The sequence below is a fragment of the Hemiscyllium ocellatum genome, chromosome 46, assembly GCF_020745735.1.
Source record: "Hemiscyllium ocellatum isolate sHemOce1 chromosome 46, sHemOce1.pat.X.cur, whole genome shotgun sequence".
NCBI classification, from domain to species: domain Eukaryota; kingdom Metazoa; phylum Chordata; class Chondrichthyes; order Orectolobiformes; family Hemiscylliidae; genus Hemiscyllium; species Hemiscyllium ocellatum.
Genome location: NC_083446.1, coordinates 10170201 through 10190184, shown reverse-complemented (window position 1 = coordinate 10190184; position 19984 = coordinate 10170201). Strand labels below are relative to the sequence as shown.

The window sequence follows — 19984 nt, the reverse complement described above, 5'->3', positions numbered from 1 at the left end:
GAGTGAGAGAGAGAGAGAGAGCACACCACAGGCACAGATCTTTGTCTGTGAGTGAGAGAGAGAGAGAGAGCACACCACAGGCACAGATCTTTGTCTGTGAGTGAGAGAGAGAGAGAGAGCACACCACAGGCACAGATCTTTGTCTGTGAGTGAGAGAGAGAGAGAGAGCACACCACAGGCACAGATCTTTGTCTGTGAGTGAGAGAGAGAGAGAGAGCACACCACAGGCACAGATCTTTGTCTGTGAGTGAGAGAGAGAGAGAGAGCACACCACAGGCACAGATCTTTGTCTGTGAGTGAGAGAGAGAGAGAGAGCACACCACAGGCACAGATCTTTGTCTGTGAGTGAGAGAGAGAGAGAGAGCACACCACAGGCACAGATCTTTGTCTGTGAGTGAGAGAGAGAGAGCACACCACAGGCACAGATCTTTGTCTGTGTGTGAGAGAGAGAGAGAGCACACCACAGGCACAGATCTTTGTCAGAGAGAGAGAGAGAGAGAGCGCACACCACAGGCACAGATCTTTGTCTGTGAGTGAGAGAGAGAGAGAGCACACCACAGGCACAGATCTTTGTCAGAGAGAGAGAGAGAGAGAAAAAAAAACACCACAGGCACAGATCTTTGTGTGAGAGTGAGAGAGAGAGAGCGCACACCACAGGCACATTGGAATGTGAGAGGATGGGGGACATTACAGAAATTGTTGCCTGTGAATGACGACAACCGTTTGGTCACGCAGGCCCCCAGTTTGTGCAGATTTGCTGCCCCAGCCTTGCACATTAAAAAGACGGCCCTTGTCTGTTTATCTCCCCTTCTCACATCTTTGAAAGCGAATTATCATCTTCTCCCCACCCACATGTGAGACTACGGCTCAGCACAGATAAAGTATTATAGAGATGTACAGCATGGAATCAGACCCTCCAGTCCAACTTGTCCATGCCGACCAGATATCCTAAACTAATCTAGTCCCGTTTGCCAGCACTTGGCCCATATCTCTCTAAGCCCTTCCAATCCATGTACCCATCCAGATAGCTTTTAAATATCATTGTACCAGCTTCCACTACTTCCTCTGGCAACTCATTCCATACACGCACCACCCTCTGCATGAAAATGTTGCCCTTTAGGTCCCTTTTAAATGTTTCCCCTCTCACCTTAAACCTATGCCCTCTAGCTTTGGATTCCCCTTGCCCTGGGAATCAGACGTTGGCTATGCACTCTATCCATTCCCCTCATGACCTTATAAACATCGATAAGGTCATACATCAGCCTCCGACACTCCAGGGAAAGAAGCCCCAGCCCATTCGGCCTCTTCCTATCGCTGAAACCCTCCAACCTTCACCAACGTCCTTTTCTGAACCCTTTCAAGTTTAACCGACAATTTCCTGACGCAGTGGAAAGCAGTGTTCCGGAATTGGAAAGCAGTGTTCCGAGTGTGGCCAAACCAATGGCCACAGCATGACCTCCCAACCCCCATACCCAATACACTGACCAATAATCACTAGCCTATCGACCTGCGACTACACTTTCAAGAAACGATGAACCTGCACTGCAAGGTCTCTTTGTTCACCAACCTTACCATAAAGTGTATAAGTCCTGCTCTGATTAGCCTCAAGAAAATGCAGCATCTCCCATTAATCTAAATTAAACTGTGATTCCTCAGTCGATCTGACCAAGGTCCTGTTTTGGTGTCAGCTGCACAGTTACTAACCATATATTCGTAACTACATCACTTTTATATAAGTGACTTGAAACAGGACAAACGATGTCCCATGTGGGAAGTCATCAACCATGCTTAGAAACCCTCCACAAGTCTTAACCAAGTCTTGCAATGGCATAATTTGCATAACTCCTCATTACCCTTTATTCAGCTGTCACGACTTCCTCGAGCAGCATATGCAACCTTCAAACTTCTCCTATTGAACGTACAGAGTATTGTGCTGTCTATTTGCCTGGCCCCACCGCCTTCAACAGTTCACCAGCCCTTCGGGAACCATAGAATCTCACTGCGTCCAAATGGACAATTCCAGCAAATTGGAGGGAATTGCAAGAAGCCAGAAACTTGCGTCTCAACGCACACACAAAAAAAATGACACCATCCGAGGACAAAATTAAAAATCTCACAACACCAGGTTTAATTGGAAGCACACTCGGCTTTCGGAGCCCCGCTCCTAGTGCTTCCAATATAACCTGGTGTTGTGTGATTTATAATTTTGTACACCCCAGTCCAACACCATCTCCAAATCGATCCTCGGACAAAGCAGCCTATCTGACTGACACCGCATCCTCCACATTTGACGTACAGCCCCTTCAGCACTGAAGTTCAGGAGCAGTAGTATGTCCCGTCTCCAAAACGTGCTGCAGCAGTACACCACGCTTCCTCTGACACAGGGCATACAGGCGGCATGGTGGCTCAGTGGGTTAGCACTGCTGCCTCACAGCATCAGGGTCCCAGGTTCAATTCCAGTCTCGGGCTGTCTGTGTGGAGTTTGCACGTTCTCCCCATGTCTGCATGGCTTTCCTCCCACAGTCCAAAGGTGTGCAGGTTAGGGTGAATTGGCCGGGCTAAATTGCCCGTAGTGTGTCAGAGGGAAATGGGGCTGGGTGGGTTACTCTTCGGAGGGTCAGTGTGGACTTGTTGGGCTGAAGGGCCTGTTTCCACGCTGTAGGGAATCTAATCTAATCAAACCCAAGACCCACTTCCATACAGAGGGACAAGGGCAGCAGGTACATGGGAACACCACCCCCTGCAGGTTCCCCTCCTGCTCATCACCTTGACTTGGACACGCACCACCATTCCTTCAGTGTGACAATCCCGGCAGCACGTGGACTGCAGCAGCTGAGGAAGGCAGCTCCCCACTGCTGCCTTCAAAGGGAAGTGTAGTAAATGGCAGTGGTACCTAGAACACCCACAGCTGCTGCTTGGCCCCCCTGCTGTGGTTCAGGCAGACCCTCGGTGGGCAGTTCCCATGCTTGTTACGGGAGTCGAGCTGAACACGTGGAGTGAAGGCCCCCCAGCAGCCCTAACGTAAATGAATAGCCGAGTAGGCTGGAGGGCCGGAAATGCCGCCTCCTCTTGTATTCCAACTCGGCCGGAAGTCGGGAGCCACAACCGAGGTGTTACTTGGAAATCTTGGTCTAAATTCTATTCCTTTTGCTGGAGGTCAGGAACATAAAGAAGGGAGACCCCTCCCCCAGCAACAACATGCATTTGCATGGCGTCTTCAACTTGCCAAGATTTCCCACACCTTACCATGCAGCATCATCAGGCCACATTTGACCCTTTGACAGGTTTAATTGGAAGCACACTCACTCACGGAGCCCTGCTCCTAGTGCTTCCAATAAAACCTGTTGGATTATAACCTGGTATTGTGATGTTTAATTTCGTACACACCGATCCATCGGGAAGGATTTGGACAGCCGGCTGAGGGCTTAAAGAGTTTACAGGAAGAGCTTTATTGGTCAATGCGTTAATTGTAGGAATTAGGAGGTCAGACTGCGGCTATATAGGATATTGGTGAGGCCCCTTTTGGAATACGGTATTCAATTCTGGTCTTCCTGCTATAGAAACGATATTGTTAAACTCAAAAAGGGTGCAGAGTCGATTGACAAGGGTGTTTCCAGGGTTGGTGGGTTTGAGCTACAGGGAGAGGCTGAATGGGCTGGGAGTGATAGAGGCTGAGAGGTGACCACATAGAAGTATATAAAATCGTGAGGGACATGGGTGGGGAGAGTTGAAAACTTGAGGGCATAGGTTTAAGGTGAGAGGGGGGGAAAGGTCTTAAAAACAAATTACCTGAGGGGCAACTTTTTCTCTCAGAGGGTGGTACGTGTATGGAATGAGCTGCCAGAGGAAGTGGTGGAGGCTGGTACAATGACAACATTTAAAAGGCATCTAGATGGGGACATAAATAGGAAGGGTTTGGAGGGATAGGGGCCGGGTGCTGGCAGGTGGGACTGGATCAGATTGGGATATCTGGTCAGCTCGGGTGTGTTGGACTGAAGGGTCTGTTTCAATGCTGTATGACTCTGGGAGAGAATTGCAGAGCGTGAGACCCAGGAGTGGGAGAGACCATGAAAATGAGGACTTGATATAAGCTGAGCCTACGGACAGTGGAATTCTGAATGACCTTGAGTTTGTCGAGGGGTAGAATGTGGGAGATAAGGCAGGGTTATTCAGTCTGAACAAAACAAAGGCATGGGGGGGGTTAGGAGCTAAGACTGCCTGGTTGGGCAATGAAGCATCGAAAACTTGGACCCTTGGTGCAGGCTGACACTCTGAGCAGTACTGAGGGAGTGCTACTCAGCCTGCGTATTGGGATTGGGTGTGGAGCCGAACCCACCACCTTGTTACCAGTAGGACAGTACTTCATTAGCCTGGGGGGGTGGTCATCCTGGAAGTGAAAACATTGCCGTAGAAAACACAAGTCTCTCTCTCGACTCTTGTTGTGGTCAGACGTGGGATGTCCAGCAGGTCCCTGGATGCTTCTGGGTACGACCAGGTCAGAGAGGTTGTTAGGTGGAAATGTACCAATACACTGAGCCACCTTGCTGTTAAATGTTTAACCTTTTGAGTCCCAGAAATGTACTCCCTGTGGTATCACCCAGGGTAACTTGATGGAGATACCGGATACTCCGTACGCAGGGTGGTGACGGGGGGTGGTGAAGGCTGGTCTCAGAGTTTCAGCCAATCCTGCTGTGACGGTTGACGTAGAAAAATGGAATTGGGAAGGCAACTGGAATTGAAGGATTGTCAGGAAAGCACGCTAGGCCGGAAGTAATGGGGCCTACGTCGTACTTATGAGCCCCTTCAAATAATCCATGGGTATTTTTTTGTCTTCCTTATCAGGTACCTGATGTGTAGTGACGCAGAAGATCTCCGGGCGAAGGCAGAATGGGAGGGAAAGGGCAGCTTGTCACGGACCAAGCTCCTCGATAAACTTCACAGTGAGTCCTGCAAGTTTGCTTTACTTTGCCATCGTCCCTGCTGCTGCTGCTGCTGCTCCTGCTCTCCCGGTGCTCAGTGACCATGAGCAGGAGCTGTGAAACGTCCCCCATGTTATCCATGGAGTGTTGGTCACACTCCCACTGGGCTGGGAATGCAGTCATGTATCTGCTGACAAGGCTATAACCTTTTCCAAGTCAAGACTGAAGCACAAATGCTTTTAGTCCAAAAGAGTAGAGGGACATTTACTTCCAAAGTGTAAAGGGTACTTTACTCTCTATGTAACCCCATACTGTCCCTGTCCTGGGGAGTGTTTGATGGGGGACAGTGTAGAGGGAGCTTCACTCTGTATCTAACCCTGTGCAGTCCCTGTCCTGGGGAGTGTCTGATGAGGGGACAGTGTAAAGGGAGCTTTACTCTGTATCTAACCCCGTGCTATCCCTGTCCTGGGGAGTGTTTGATGGAGGACAGTGTAGAGGGAGCTTTACTTCTGGTTTTATCAGTACAGAGAGCTTGAATGTTTACATTGTACGGAGAGCTTTATTCTATATCTATGTCTGTCCTGGGGGTGGGGTGGGGGTGTGTGTCCCGTTTTCTGGCACTTGGCCTGATGAATGCCTGCATTGCACAACATCTTTGCTTTGTGTTCTTACCCTGAAGCCTTTGTCTCCAGCTGATGAAGTTTCCAAGTTTCTTGGCTTCCACCCAGCAAGCATCCCAACCACGTCTAATCCTCACCCTCCCCTGTGTTTGCTCCTCCTCATCTCAAACACTTCCTTCGCTTTCACGTGCTCCTGTCCCCTCTCCTCCCTGGCCCACCTTCTCTCCTGCTCCTGCCCCCACTGCCTCAGCCTCTCTCCCTCTCCACCCAATAGAACGTTCACTGTGCGCCAAACGAAAACAAACTGAGAGACACGGACGCTGAAAGTCAGAAGCGAAAGGCAGAAAGGGCTGGAAAATCTCAACGGGTCTGGCAGCTTTAGTGGAGAGAAAGCAGAGTTAACGTTGCAGATCGCGTGACTCCCCTTTGGGTTTTTACCCCCTGCAGTTTCCGTTTGGGTTTCATTGTGCACCCTCTAGGTGGTCAGCCGAGGGATTGGTGGCGTCCACTGCAGAATTGCGCTTTATTGAAATGGAGCAAGACTGCAGAAAGCTGCAGGACAATGGGGGTCGAGGGTCCTCGTGCACCAATCATCACGTTAGCGTCCCAAGTTCAGCGGGCAATAGGAAAAATTGGCCTTTATGATTCAGGGAGAAAGTGAGCACTGCAGATGCTGGAGATCCGAGCTGAAAATGTGTTGCTGGAAAAGCGCAGCAGGTCAGGCAGCATCCAAGGAACAGGAGATTCGACGCTTCGGGCATAAGCCATTCTTCATTCCTGACCTGCTGCCCTTTATGATTCGGCCCAACAAGTCCACCGCTACAACTCTGAAGGGTAACCCACCCAGCCCCATTTCCTGCTGCCTAATGCACCTAACACTGTTGACAACTTAGCAGGGTCAATTCACCTGACCTGCACATCTTTGTGACTGTGGGAGGATACCGGCGGAAACACAGGGGAGAATGTGCAAGCTCTACACTGGCAGTCACCCGAGGTTGGAATCGAACCCAGGTCCCTGGTGCTGTGAGGCAGCAGTGGCTAACCATTGAGCCACTGTGCCGTATTGGAGTACAAAAGTTAGGAGGCTTTGGTAAACCTGTACAAGGCATGAGTCAGACCACATCTGGAGTGCCGCGTACAGTTTTGGTCCCCTTTTTTAGAGGGTTAGATCGGGTGGACAGTGGGAGCCTTTTTCCTTAGATGGTGATGGCTAGCACAAGGGCTTTAAATTGAGCGGTGATAGATTAGAGGACAGATGCCAGAGGCAGTTTCTTTACTCCGAGTAATCAGGGCCTGGAATATCCTGCTTGTGACAGCTCGCCAAATTGAAGGGCATTGAAATGGTTATTGGATAAACGTCTGGATGAAAATGGAATGGTTTAGGTGGATGGGCTTCAGATTGGTTTCACAGGTTAGTGCAACGTCGAGGGCTGAAGGGCCTGTATTGCTCTGTAATGTTCTATGTTATGTTTTCTAAGGAAAGTCCCCTTACCTAAGGATGTAATCCAAATATAATGATTTCCCACGCACAAAGCCACGTTGACTATCCCTCATCAGTCCTTGCCTTTCCAAATACATGTACATCCTGTCCCTCAGGATTCCCACCACCGAGGTCAGGCTCACCGGTCTATAGTTCCCTGGTTTGTCCTTACCGCCCTTCTTAAACAGTGGCACCACATTTGCCAACCTCCAGTCTTCCGGCACCTCACCTGTGACTATCGATGATACAAATATCTCAACAAGAGGCCCAGCAATCACTTCCCTAGCTTCCCACACAGTTCTGGGGTACACCTGATCAGCTCCTGGGGATTTGTGCGTTTTGAGACAGGTAGCACCACCACCTCTGTGTTATGGACATATTTAAAGATGTCGCTATCTATTCCCCCACATTCTTTACCTCCCATGTCCTTCTCCACAGTAAACATTGCAAAATACTCGTTTAGTATCTCCCCCACCTCTTGCGGTTCCACCCACAGGCTGCCTTGCTGATCTTTGAGGGGCCCTATTCTCTCCCTTGTTACCCTTTTTGTCCTTAAATGTATTTATGTAGTCCCTTTGGATTCTCCTTAATCCTATTTACCAAAGTTAACTCATGTCCCCTTTTTACCCTCCTCATTTCCCTCTTGTGTACTCGTACTGCCTTTGTACTCTTCTAAGGATTCACTCGACCTCTCCTGTCGAGACCTGACATATGCTTCCTCCTTTTTCTTGAACGAAAGCTCTAGTCATCCAGCATTCCCTACGCCTACCAGCCTTGCCTTTCACCCTAACAGGAATATACTGTCTCTGGACTCCCATTACCTAATCTCTGAAGGCTTCCCGTTTTCCAGCCGTCCCTTCACCTGTGAACATCTGCCCGCAGTCAACTTTTGAAAGTTCTTCCCGAACACCACCACAAATTGTCTGCCTTCCAGTTTAGAACTTTAACTTTTAGATCTGGTCTATCCTTTTCTGTCACTCTTTTAGAGCTAATAGAATTATGGTCACTGGCCTGAAAGTGCTCCCCCACTGACACCTCAGTCACCTGCCCTGCCTTATTTCCCAGCAGTAGGTCAGGTTTTGCACCTTCTGTAGTAGGTACACCCACATACTGAATGAGAACATTTTCTTGCACACCTTTAACAAAGTCCTCTCCATCTAAACCCTTAACACTGTGGCAGTCCTAGTCTATGTTTGGAAAGTTAAACTCCCCTCCCATAACCACCCTCTTATTCTTTGCAGATAACCGAGATCTCCTTACAAATTTGTTTCTCAGTTTCCTGCTGACTATCTGGGCGGGGAGGAGCAGGGAGGCATAGTCTATAATACAATCCCAATAAGGTGATCATCCCCTCCGTTCTCAGTTCCACCCACATAACCTCCCTGGATGCATTTCTGGGACTAACCTCTATCAGTACAGCTGCAATGTTATCCCTCATCAAAAACCCCACTCTTCTCCCCGCCCCCCCCCCCCCCCCCCCCACTCTCTTTTCCCCACCCTCCATCGTTCCTAAAGTATTTGTATCCTGGAACATTAAGCTGCTACTCCTGTCCCTCCCTGAGCCATGTTTCTGTAATTACTATGATATATCAATCCCCTGTTCCTAACCATGCCCTGAGTTCATCTGCCTTCCCTGTTAGGCCTCTTGCTTTGAAATAAATGCAGTTCAGTTTATCAGCCTTACTTCATTTTCTGCTTTGTTCCACTGGCTCCTCTTCCCAACTGTCCCAGTCTGTGGCTGATCTCTCTTCTCACTATATTTCCCTGCATCCCACACCCCCCCTCTAAAGTCTGGTTGAAGATTTGTAGCTCGGGTGTCCGTTGTTGTGGTTCTGTTCGTCGAGCTGGAAGTTTTTGCTGCAAACGTTTCGTTCCCTGGCTAGGGAACATCATCAGTGCTATTGGAGCCTCCTGTGAAGCGCTGCTTTGATTATTCTTCCGGTATTTATAGTGGTTTGTTCTTGCCGCTTCCGGGTGTCAGTTTCAGCTGTAGTAGTTTGTATGTGGGGTCCAGGTCGATGTGTCTGTTGATGGATGTTCTTGCCATTTCCGGGTGTCAGTTTCAGCTGTAGTGGTTTGTATATAAAGTCCAGGTCCATGTGTCTGTTAATGGAGTTTGTGGATGAATGCCATGCCTCTAGGAATTCCCTGGCTGTTCTCTGTCTGGCTTGTCCTATGATGGTAGTGTTTTCCCAGTCAAATTCATGTTCCTGATTGTCTGAGTGTATGGCTACTAGGGATAGCTGGTCGTGTCGTTTTGTGGCTAGCTGATGTTCATGGATGCGTATTGTTAGCTGTCTTCCTGTTTGTCCTATATAGTGTTTTGTGCAGTCCTTGCATGGTATTTTGTAAACTACGTTAGTTTGGCTCGTGCTGGCCATTGGGTCCTTTGTTCTAGTGAGTTGTTGTCTGAGTGTGGAAGTTGGCTTGTGTGCTGTTATGAGTCCTAAGGGTCGCAGTAGTCTGATTCTCTCGTCAGAGGCACAGACAGATGTTTCTGCAGCCAACAGCAAGAAACCAGAGTGGGGTGTTGCCTCTCGAGGCCAAAGATATCTCTGAGAAGATGCAGAATATTCTCAAAGGGGAGCAGAGTCAGCAGGAGGTTATTGAGCACGTTGGAACTCGTGACAGCAGAAGGGAGAAGGGCAAGGTTGGAAATTAGGCAGGAAGTTTAAAAACTAGGTCTTCGAGGAGAGTAATATGTGAATGACTGCAAGTGCTACGAGCTTGTGAGGGTAGGAATCGGAGGATAGAGCAGACGAATGTGTGGCTGAGGAGCTGGTGCAGGGGAGAAGGGCTGACATCTTTGTGTCATTGGAATCTCCTCTGGGGTCGAACTGACTTGCATAAGAAGGATTGCACCAGAATGGGAAAGGGGCTAATATTCTGGTGGGGAGATTTGCTAAAGCTGCTTAGAAGGGTTTCCAGTAGTTTTTTTAAAAAAAAGGCTGGGGGGTGTGGTGGATCTCCAGGGAGGTAGTGAGAGAAGAGATGAGTCTGCGACTTTTACAGTTGGGGAAAGGAACAAGTCAAGCAGTCGGGGACAAAGCAGAGAATGAGGTAGGACTGATAGATAAAACTGCATTTATTTCCATTCAGGAGGCCTCCTAGGGAAGGCAGATGAACTCAGCATGATTTGGAGTATGGGACTGACATATAGCAGTTAGAGATGTGGTTCAGGACTGGAGGCTTAATGTTCCAGGGTATAGATTCTATGAGAAGGGGCAGAAAGGGGGCAAGAGAGATGGGGGGGGGGGATGCCATTTTTTGATTAGGGACAACGTTATACTTAAAATATTCCTGAGAGCAGGTTCAGAAAAGTTAATTGGGCGGAACTGAAATAAGAAAGGGGTAATATTACGGTTGTACTATATATCTGCAGGAAATTGAGAAGCAAATTTGTCAGGAGATCTGATATCTGTAAAAATAATAATAGGGTTGTAATGGGAGGGGATTTTAACTTAGATTGGGACTGCCATGACTTGGATGGAGAGGAATTTGTTAAATGTGGACATGAAAATGTTCTGATTCAGTATGTGGATGTATCTACGAGAGACAGTGTCAAACATGCCATCCTTTTGGGAAATAAAGCAGGACAGGTGACTGAGGTGTCAGTGGGAGAGCACTTTGGGGCCAGTGACCATAATTCTATTAGTTTCAAAATCGTGATAGAAAAGGATAGACCAGATCTTAAGTTGAAGTTCTGAATTGGAGGAAGGCCAATCTTGACGGTATTAGGGAAGAACTTTCAAAAGTTGATGACCGCAGGTCAAGGGATCCCTTCAAAAATGAGAAAGAGAGCGCACCCGGAGACAGTACCTTCCTGTTAGGGTGAAGGGTAAGGCTGGTAGGTGTAGGGAATGCTGGATGGCGAGAGAAATTGAGGTTTCAGTCAAGATCAAAAAAACAAAGCATATCTCGGGTATAAAGAGCAAAGAATTGAGTGAATCCTTAGAGTATAAAGACAGTAGGAGTATACTTAAGAGGGAAATCAGGAGGGCAAAACGGGGACATGGCTTTGGGAAATAAGGTGAAGCACAATCCATAGGGTGTTTACAAATACATTAAGGACAAAAGGGTAACTAGGGGGAGAGTAGGACCCCTCCAAAATCAGCAAGGCCACCTTTGTGGAACTACAGGAGATGGGGGAGATTCTAAAGGAGTATTTTGCATCAGTGCTTACTGCAGCAAAGGATATGGAGGCTGGAGAACCTGGGGAAATCAGGAACGACATCGGGAAAAATATCTATATAAAGGAGGACACACTGGACATCGTAAAATGCAGAAAGGTGGATAGCTCCCGGGGACCTGATCAGGTGTACCCTAGAACTCTGTGGGGAACTAGGGAAGTGATTGCTGGGCCTCTTGTTGAGATATTTGTATCATCGATAGTCACAGGTGAGGTGCTGGAAGAATTGGAGGTCGCATAATATGGGGCCACTACTTCAGAAAAGTGGTAAGGAAAAGCCAGGGGACTGTAGCCCAGTGAGTCTGTGTGGGCAGGGTGTTGAAGGGGATCCTGAGGGTCAGGATTTATATACATTTGGAAAGGCAGGGTCTGATTAGGGATAGCCAGCATGGCTTTGTGGGTGGGAAATCATGTCTCACAAGCTTGATGGAGTTTTTTGACGCAGTAACAAAGATTGGTGAGGGCAGAGGGGTGGACGTGATCTGTATTGACTTCAGTAAGGTGTTCAACAAAATTCCTCATGGTAGACTGGTTAGCAAGATTTAGAGTGGTCCTGGAAAAGCACAGCAGGCCAGCCGCACCTTTCAACTCTGATCTCCAGCATCTGCAGTCCTCGCTCTCTCCCACCTAATGGTACGGTCCTGCGGAGACCTTGGGGTACAGCTTCATAGTACCTTTGAAAGGAACTGTGGGATAGTGAAGACATTTGGTATGCTTTCCTTTATTGGTCAATGCATCGAATTATAGCAGTCGGGAGGTCATGTTGCAGCAGTGCAGGACATTGGTTACGCCACTTTAGAAATACTGCGTTCAGTTCTGGTCTCCGTGCTGTAGGGATGATGTTACGCGTGAAAGTGTTCTGTAAAGATTTACTAGGGTGTTGCGGGGTTGGAGGGTTTGAGCTACAGGGAGGGGCTGAGCAGGCTGGGGCTGTTTTCCCCTGGAGGCTGAAGTGAACTTAAAGGTTTAAACAATCATGAGATACATGGTTAGAGTGAATAGTCAAGGCATTTTCCCAAAGGTAAGGGAGTCCAGAGCTAGAAGGTGTAGGTTTAAGGTGAGAGGGGAACAATTTAAAAGCAGCTTTTTCACACAGAGGGTGGTGCGTGTATGGAATGAGCTGCCAGAGGAAGTGGTGGAGGCTGGTACAATGACAACATTTAAGAGGCATCTGGATGGGTATATGAATAGGAAGGGTTTGGAGGGATATGGGCCGGGTGCTGGCAGGTGGGACTAGATTGATTTTGGATATTTGGTTGGCATGGACCAGCTGGTCCCATGCGGCACAGCTCTATGCCTCTGTGGAGAGATTGTTTCCCTTTGTTGGAGAGTCAGAGAGATGTGCAGCACAGAAACAGACCCTTCGGTCCAACCCGTCCATGCCGACCAGATATCCCAACCCAATCTAGTCCCATCTGCCAGCACCCGGCCCATATCCCTCCAAACCCTTCTTATTCATATCCCCACCCAGACTGGGCACAGGGGGTGTAAGCTCACAACAAGGAAGTCTCCCTTTTAAAACCGAGACCGGAAGGAATTCCTTCCGAATCTGTGGAATTCGTTGCCTCAGAGGGCTGTCGAAGTTGGGTCAAGAAGAAGATTGGAGACCGACAGATTTCCAATCGCTCAAGGGTTATGGTGAAAAGGCAGGAGTGTGGAGGTGGGAGTGGTCACATCAGCCCTGATCTGATTGGTGGAGCATTGAACGATGTGCCAAATGATCTGCCGGGACTCCCGTGGTGATCCATCACGGTTTGGTGGTTGGGAGGCCGTGTTGGGGAGGATTCTGGGAGCAGGGACAGCGAGAGACAGCGTGCCGCTGGTGAGCGATCTGACCAACCAATTCCGCCCCTCTTCCCGCAGCGTACCTGCCGCCGTCGGTGATGCTGCCTCCCCGGCGTCTGCAGACCCTGCTCAGACAAGCGGTGGAGCTCCAGAGGGACCGGTGCCTGTACCATAACACCAAGGCTGACACCAACCTGGACTCCGTCTCCCTGCTGATGGACCACGCCTGCAGCAGGTAACAGGAACAGGCAGCAAGCTGCCCACCTCCGGGAACCGGAGCTCAGCGAGTGGGCACTCCCCTGCGCGTGTTAGAGTGCCCGCTCGGGGGAGGGGGGAGTGGGATGGTCTGCCAGCGTGTCCGTGAGAGATGTCTCCAGTGCTGGGAACGATTGAGCCAGATTCTTTATCGGGGGATGGTGTTAATCTCTCCAGTTATCCCTGATTCTGAGAGACGGGGGAAGAGAGTTAGAAAGAGCTTTATTGTCACATTTACTCAAGTCAAGAACGGGGCTACAGTGAAACGTCTACAACACACTGCCATTGTGATTGCACACAAAAATGCAGAAAATGAAGAAACCAGTCCCACTACCTTTGAGATTTCATATTTACCTCACCCCCCCGTCCCTGCCCCGAGCTGCTGTATCCCCCCCCCGTCCCTGCCCCGAGCTGCCGTCTGCCCCCCGTCCCTGCCCCGAGCTGCCGTCTCCCCCCGTCCCTGCCCCGAGCTGCCGTCTCCCCCCGTCCCTGCCCCGAGCTGCCGTCTCCCCCCGTCCCTGCCCCGAGCTGCCGTCTCCCCCCGTCCCTGCCCCGAGCTGCTGTATCCCCCCGTCCCTGCCCCGAGCTGCTGTATCCCCCCCCTGTCCCCGCCCCGAGCTGCCGTCTCCCCCCGTCCCTGCTCCGAGCTGCCGTCTCCCCCCGTCCCTGCTCCGAGCTGCCGTATCTCCCCCCCCCCCCCCCCCCCCCCCCGTCCCTGCCCCGAGCTGCTGTATCCCCCCGTCCCTGCCCCGAGCTGCTGTATCCCCCCGTCCCTGCCCCGAGCTGCTGTATCCCCCCGTCCCTGCCCCGAGCTGCTGTATCCCCCCGTCCCTGCCCCGAGCTGCTGTATCCCCAGTCCCTGCCCCGAGCTGCCGAGGGAGCCTTGCAGCACTTTGATCCAACTGGTTTCTGCTGGTCCTAATCCTAAACTGGTCCCAGCAGCCTGCAGTCGGCCCCTACCTCTCCACACCTTTCCTATTCATCTCCTTATCCTAATGTCTTATAAATGTTGTAACTGTGTACCCACGTCCACTACTTCCTCAGGAAGGTCAAAAAATTGCCCCCGTGTTTCTTTTTAAACCTTCCCCCTCACCTTAAGAATATACTCCCCCAGCCGCGAAATCCCCCACCGTAGGGAGAACATACCCGCAATTTGCCTTCCCCACATCCCTCATGATTTCATATAGGTACGGGTGTGGGTTGTGCAAATCCTGCTGTGGCAGGGGAAGGTGCCGGGGGTGGGCTAATGGAGGGGGGGTGGGCCTGGATCTGACCAGCGAGTTGCGGAGGGAGTTGCTTCTCTGGAGAACTGTTAGTGGGTGGGGAAGGAAATATATCCCTCATGATGTAGGTGGCAGCAGTGACAGAGGAAGATGCGATGTATCCAGAGGTTGGTCGGGTGGAAGGTGAGGACCTGGGAAGTTCTGTCCCCGTTGCGCTGGGAGGGATGCGCAGGAAGTAGAGGAGATGCGCTGGAGGGCACGTGGGAGGGGAGATTGTGCTCTTTGAAGAAGGAGGCTATCTGGGACTTTGAGGTGGAACTGGTCCTCCTGGGAGCTGATGCGGTGGAGTATTTGGGAATAAGGGGGTGGGGTTTTTACAGGAGGCAGGGTGGGAGGAGCTGTAGTCCGGGTGAGCTGCGGGAGTCGGTGGGTTTGTAGGAGATGTCCGCGGTTAGTCAGCTTTCCCTGGAGAAAAGATTCAAACGGGGGTATCCAAAATCAAGAGGGAGCTGGGCAGAGAGTTGGGGGGGATCGCATAGAGGGGATGCAGGTTTAACATAATGATGAAAGGAAGTGATGGTGGCACAGTGGGGTGTGCTGCCCGAGAACCCCGTGGTTGTGGGTGGCAGGTTCAGTTTCGGTTTTCACAGGGGATTTTAAATGGTTATCCTCGAAGGAAGCCCGGCTCTGACCTAATTGGCACTCGGGTGAGTTGCTCTGTCCTAGCGTCCGCACGGACAGAATGGGGGAATGGCTGCCTGTCCTATTGCCAGTCTGAGGGGACAGAGTCCCTTTGTTTTGGGGCAGAGGGCATTAGCCGGCCCAGTGGAATGACAGTGCGGCCTGTTTGCACGGGGATGGCTGTGGGGATTGGCAGCAGGAGGTGGGTTGTGAGGACACGATTTTGCCCAGACCTCAGCCTGGGTTAATGTTGACTCATTCCTCCCTGGCTCTCCCCTTGCCTGTTGTAATGCCCCTCGTTCCCCTTGGTTGTTCGTGGCTGGGTATTATCAGTGTTGCCCCCAGCAGATGGAAGTTTCAGTGCTTGTGTGTGGCACAGCGAACAAATGTGCCCGGGGGCCTCCAGCTGGGCAGGGAGCTGGAGAATGAAATCCGTCTTTAATGGCGTGTGTGTCCGTTGTTGTATTCTGGCTTCACAGGAGGCAGTTTCCCTGTTACACCCGGCAGATCCTCACCGAGCACTGCAACGAAGTGTGGTTCTGCAAATTCTCCAACGACAGCACCAAGCTGGCGACGGGGTCAAAGGACAACGCGGTCATCATCTGGCAGGTCGACCCTGTGAGTGTGTCCCATCCACCGACCCCAGCCCATCCCTTTCTGCTCACTGCGAAACTGAAAAAAGACGGTGTTGAACCCCATCCCCTTTGCACAGTAGCTTCGTTCTGCCTCAACTGGGCTTCACGACATGGAGCCCCAGCACGTTGCTTCTCTCATCTCAGTGGGGGGTCCGCGCGTCCCTCAGTGAGAAGCGACGGGCCGCACATCTTCACGTCTGTGCACTGTCACAAGCATGGGAGCTTTACTCTGTACCTAACCCTGTGCTGTCCCTGTCCTGGGGAGTGTTTGATGGGGGGAACAGTGTAGAGGGAGCTCTACTCTGTATCTAACCCTGTGCTGTCCCTGTCCTGGGGAGTGTTTGATGGGGGGAGCAGTGTAGAGGGAGCTTTACTCTGTATCTAACCCCGTGCTGCCCCTGACCTGGAGAGTGTTTGATGGGGGGAGCAGTGTAGAGGGAGCTCTACTCTGTATCTAACCCTGTGCTGTCCCTGTCCTGGGGAGTGTTTGATGGGGGGAGCAGTGTAGAGGGAGCTTTACTCTGTATCTAACCCCGTGCTGCCCCTGACCTGGAGAGTGTTTGATGGGGGGAACAGTGTAGAGGGAGCTCTACTCTGTATCTAACCCTGTGCTGTCCCTGTCCTGGGGAGTGTTTGATGGGGGGAGCAGTGTAGAGGGAGCTTTACTCTGTATCTAACCCCGTGCTGCCCCTGACCTGGAGAGTGTTTGATGGGGGGAGCAGTGTAGAGGGAGCTTTACTCTGTATCTAACCCCGTGCTTCCCCTGTCCTGGGGAGTGTTTGATGGGGGGGGGGGGGGGGGGGGGGGGGGAGACAGTGTAGAGGGAGCTATACTCTGTATCTAACCCCGTGCTGTCCCTGTCCTGGGGAGTGTTTGATGGGGGGAACAGTGTAGAGGAGCTTTACTCTATCCAACCCCATGCTGTTTGTGTGTCTCGCCCTCGCGGCCGCCCTCCTTTCTGTGTGTGTGTGTGTGTGTGTGTGTGTGTGTGTGTGTATGTGTCTCTCTCTCCCATCTCCCCCTCATTTGTCTGTCCATCCATCTCGCTGTCACGTCTGCTCACTCTGTTCCACTGTTTGATCCCTCTTGATTCCCTCCTCTTCCAATCCCTCCAGGAAACCCATCAGCTGAAGTTACTGAAGACGTTGGAAGGTCACACGTACGGAGTTTCCTATCTGGTTTGGAGTCCGGATGACACTTACCTCATCGCCTGTGGTCCCGATGACTGCTCCGAGCTCTGGCTCTGGCATGTACAGGTACCCTGGGGGAGGGAAGAGGGGCACGTGCGGGTACCCTGGGGGAGGGAAGAGGGGCACGTGCGGGTACCCTGGGGGAGGGAAGAGGGGCACGTGCGGGTACCCTGGGGGAGGGAAGAGGGGCACGTGCGGGTACCCTGGGGGAGGGAAGAGGGGCACGTGCGGGTACCCTGGGGGAGGGAAGAGGGGCACGTGCGGGTACCCTGGGGGAGGGAAGAGGGGCACGTGCGGGTACCCTGGGGGAGGGAAGAGGGGCACGTGCGGGTACCCTGGGGGAGGGAAGAGGGACACGTGCGGGTACCCTGTGGGGAGGGAAGAGGGGCACGTGCGGGTACCCTGTGGGGAGGGAAGAGGGGCACGTGCGGGTACCCTGTGGGGAGGGAAGAGGGGCACGTGCGGGTACCCTGGGGGAGGGAAGAGGGGCACGTGCGGGTACCCTGGGGGAGGGAAGAGGGGCACGTGCGGGTACCCTGGGGGAGGGAAGAGGGGCACGTGCGGGTACCCTGGGGGAGGGAAGAGGGGCACGTGCGGGTACCCTGGGGGAGGGAAGAGGGGCACGTGCGGGTACCCTGGGGGAGGGAAGAGGGGCACGTGCGGGTACCCTGGGGGAGGGAAGAGGGGCACGTGCGGGTACCCTGGGGGAGGGGAGAGGGGGCACGTGCGGGTACCCTGGGGGAGGGGAGAGGGGGCACGTGCGGGTACACTGGGGGGGAGAGGGGCATGTACAGGTACCCTGGGGGAGGGGCGAGGGGCACATGCGGGTACCCTGGGGGGGAGAGGGGCAGGTGCGGGTACCCTGGGCGGGGGCACGTGCGGGTACCCTGGGGGAGGGAAGAGGGGCACGTGCGGGTACCCTGGGGGAGGGGAGAGGGGGCACGTGCGGGTACACTGGGGGGGAGAGGGGCATGTACAGGTACCCTGGGGGAGGGGCGAGGGGCACATGCGGGTACCCTGGGGGGGAGAGGGGCAGGTGCGGGTACCCTGGGCGGGGGCGCGTGCGGGTACACTGGGGGGGGAGGAGGGGCATGTGCGGGTACACTGGGGGGGGCACGTGGGGGTACACTGGGGGGGGGGAGAGGGGCAGGTGCGGGTACACTGGGGAGGAGGGTGTCCCGGGCGGGTACCCTGGTATATATGATTTGTCTCGGGCGGCGTGGGCAAGCCCAGCGTTTGCCCCCTATCTGTAATTGTTTCTCTTTCCGAGTTGGACGCTGGATTGTTTCAGAGGGTGGTTTGGTGTGACGCTCCTCCCCGCTGGGCCTGGTGTCCCTTCGCAGGCCCAGACCGGGTAGAGATGGCCAGTTCCCTTGACCAGGCCAGGGACCTCAGTGATCCCGAATCTGTAACAAATGGCCATATTGGTCAGGGTCAGATGGGACGAGCTCTGATTGCATTTTAGTTCAGCCAGCTGCCTTGGGTGGGCTTTGTCCCCAAGGTTCTCCAAAGCCTGAGTCTCGGGGTTCAGTCAGGGTCCCACCCCACTGCTACCTTATTGCCCCCAGCTCCTGGCCTGTGTTAGTGAGCCCCAGCGAAAGCCCAGCGGTCAGTGAGTGTTGCTGCAGAGGGGACGAGCTATCCCACTGCAGGAGTCGGCACCAGCCGTTGACACCGAGTGTTAATGAAGGGGGAGTTGGGAGGGAGAATCGCTGGGCCTGAACGGGCAGTGGGCTGGAGGTGGTGTCACCCTGACCAACCTCTCTCTACCTTGCTTGCAGACCCATCACTAACCAGTCACCATCCTTTTCCCCCCCCCCCCCCCCCTCCTCCCTCCCTCCCTCCCTCTCTCCCCCAACTCACCCCCCCCACTCAACCTCCCTCCCTCCCTCTGTCTCCCTCTCCCCTCTTCTCTCCTTCTCTCTCTCCCCCTTATCTCTTTCTCTCTCCCCCCCTTATCTCTTTCTCTCTCCCATGACTCTGTCTCTCTTCCCCCCCCCCCCCCCCCCCCCCCCCCGGTCTGTCCCCACCCACGCTGTTGCCCTCCTCTCCTTTCCCCTTTCCTCCTCTCCCCTCTCCTCTCCCCTCTCCTCTCCCCTTCCTCTTCCCCTCTCCTCTCCCCTTCCTCTTCCCCTCTCCTCTCCCCTTCCTCTTCCCCTCTCCTCTCCCCTTCCTCTTCCCCTCTCCTCTCCCCTTCCTCTTCCCCTCTCCTCTCCCCTTCCTCTTCCCCTCTCCTCTCCCCTTCCTCTTCCCCCCTCCTTTCTCCCCCCCCCCCTCCTCTCCTTACCCCCCCCCCTCCCCCACACAGACAGGGGAGCTGAGGACCAAGATGAGCCAGTCCCATGAAGACAGCCTGACGTGTGCAGCGTGGAACCCAGACGGGAAGCGATTCGTAACGGGAGGACAACGCGGCCAGTTTTACCAGTGTGTGGGTACCTGGTGGGGTAGTTTTACCCGTGTGTGTGTGTGTGTGTAGGGGTGTACCTGGTGGGATAGTTTTACCGGAGTGTGTGTGGGGGTACCTGGTGAGATAGTGAGGGGTATAGCTGGGAAAATGCGTTGGGAGGGAAGGGGAGTGCTCGTACCTCATATACACAACCCCTCACCCTGCCTTGCAAACAGCCCCCGGGTCCACACGCGCGAAGGTTAGCAGCAAAGATGGCAAGAGGTGGGCATTGTGGGCTGTGGGCAGGAACTAACCAGTCCCCCCCCACCCCCAAAACCCTCTTACCCCCGTCCCTGCCTGGAAAGTTCAGGGAGCTGGGAGGGGCATATCTCGAATGGGTGGTCCACCAGGTGCTGTAATAGCAACCAGCTGTCCAGGCTGCGGGGGCAGAGAAGGGGAGGGCATGCAACCTGGTGTCTCTGCCACCCCCTCCATGTTTATAGTGGCGGGGGGGGGGGAAACAGGGTGGCAGAGGTCTGGATCCAGTGGGAGTGAATGCAGGGGTCAGTGGGAAGCGACGGTGACTGAGGCTGACTGGGCGCGGGGGCGGTGGTTGGTTGT

At 53.1% G+C, this 19984-nt stretch overlaps 1 protein-coding gene across 1 annotated transcript in view; it reads left to right on the top strand.

Moving 5' to 3' along the window:
- The window catches only part of LOC132836225 (WD repeat-containing protein 26-like), a 57427-nt gene that overhangs the window by 25522 nt on the left and 11921 nt on the right, over positions 1-19984 (top strand). The window contains exons 5-9 of the mRNA XM_060855554.1: positions 4843-4940; positions 13072-13228; positions 15632-15770; positions 16903-17043; positions 19286-19405. Coding sequence (XP_060711537.1) covers positions 4843-4940; positions 13072-13228; positions 15632-15770; positions 16903-17043; positions 19286-19405 — 655 coding nt within the window. The remainder of the gene's footprint in view (positions 1-4842; positions 4941-13071; positions 13229-15631; positions 15771-16902; positions 17044-19285; positions 19406-19984) is intronic.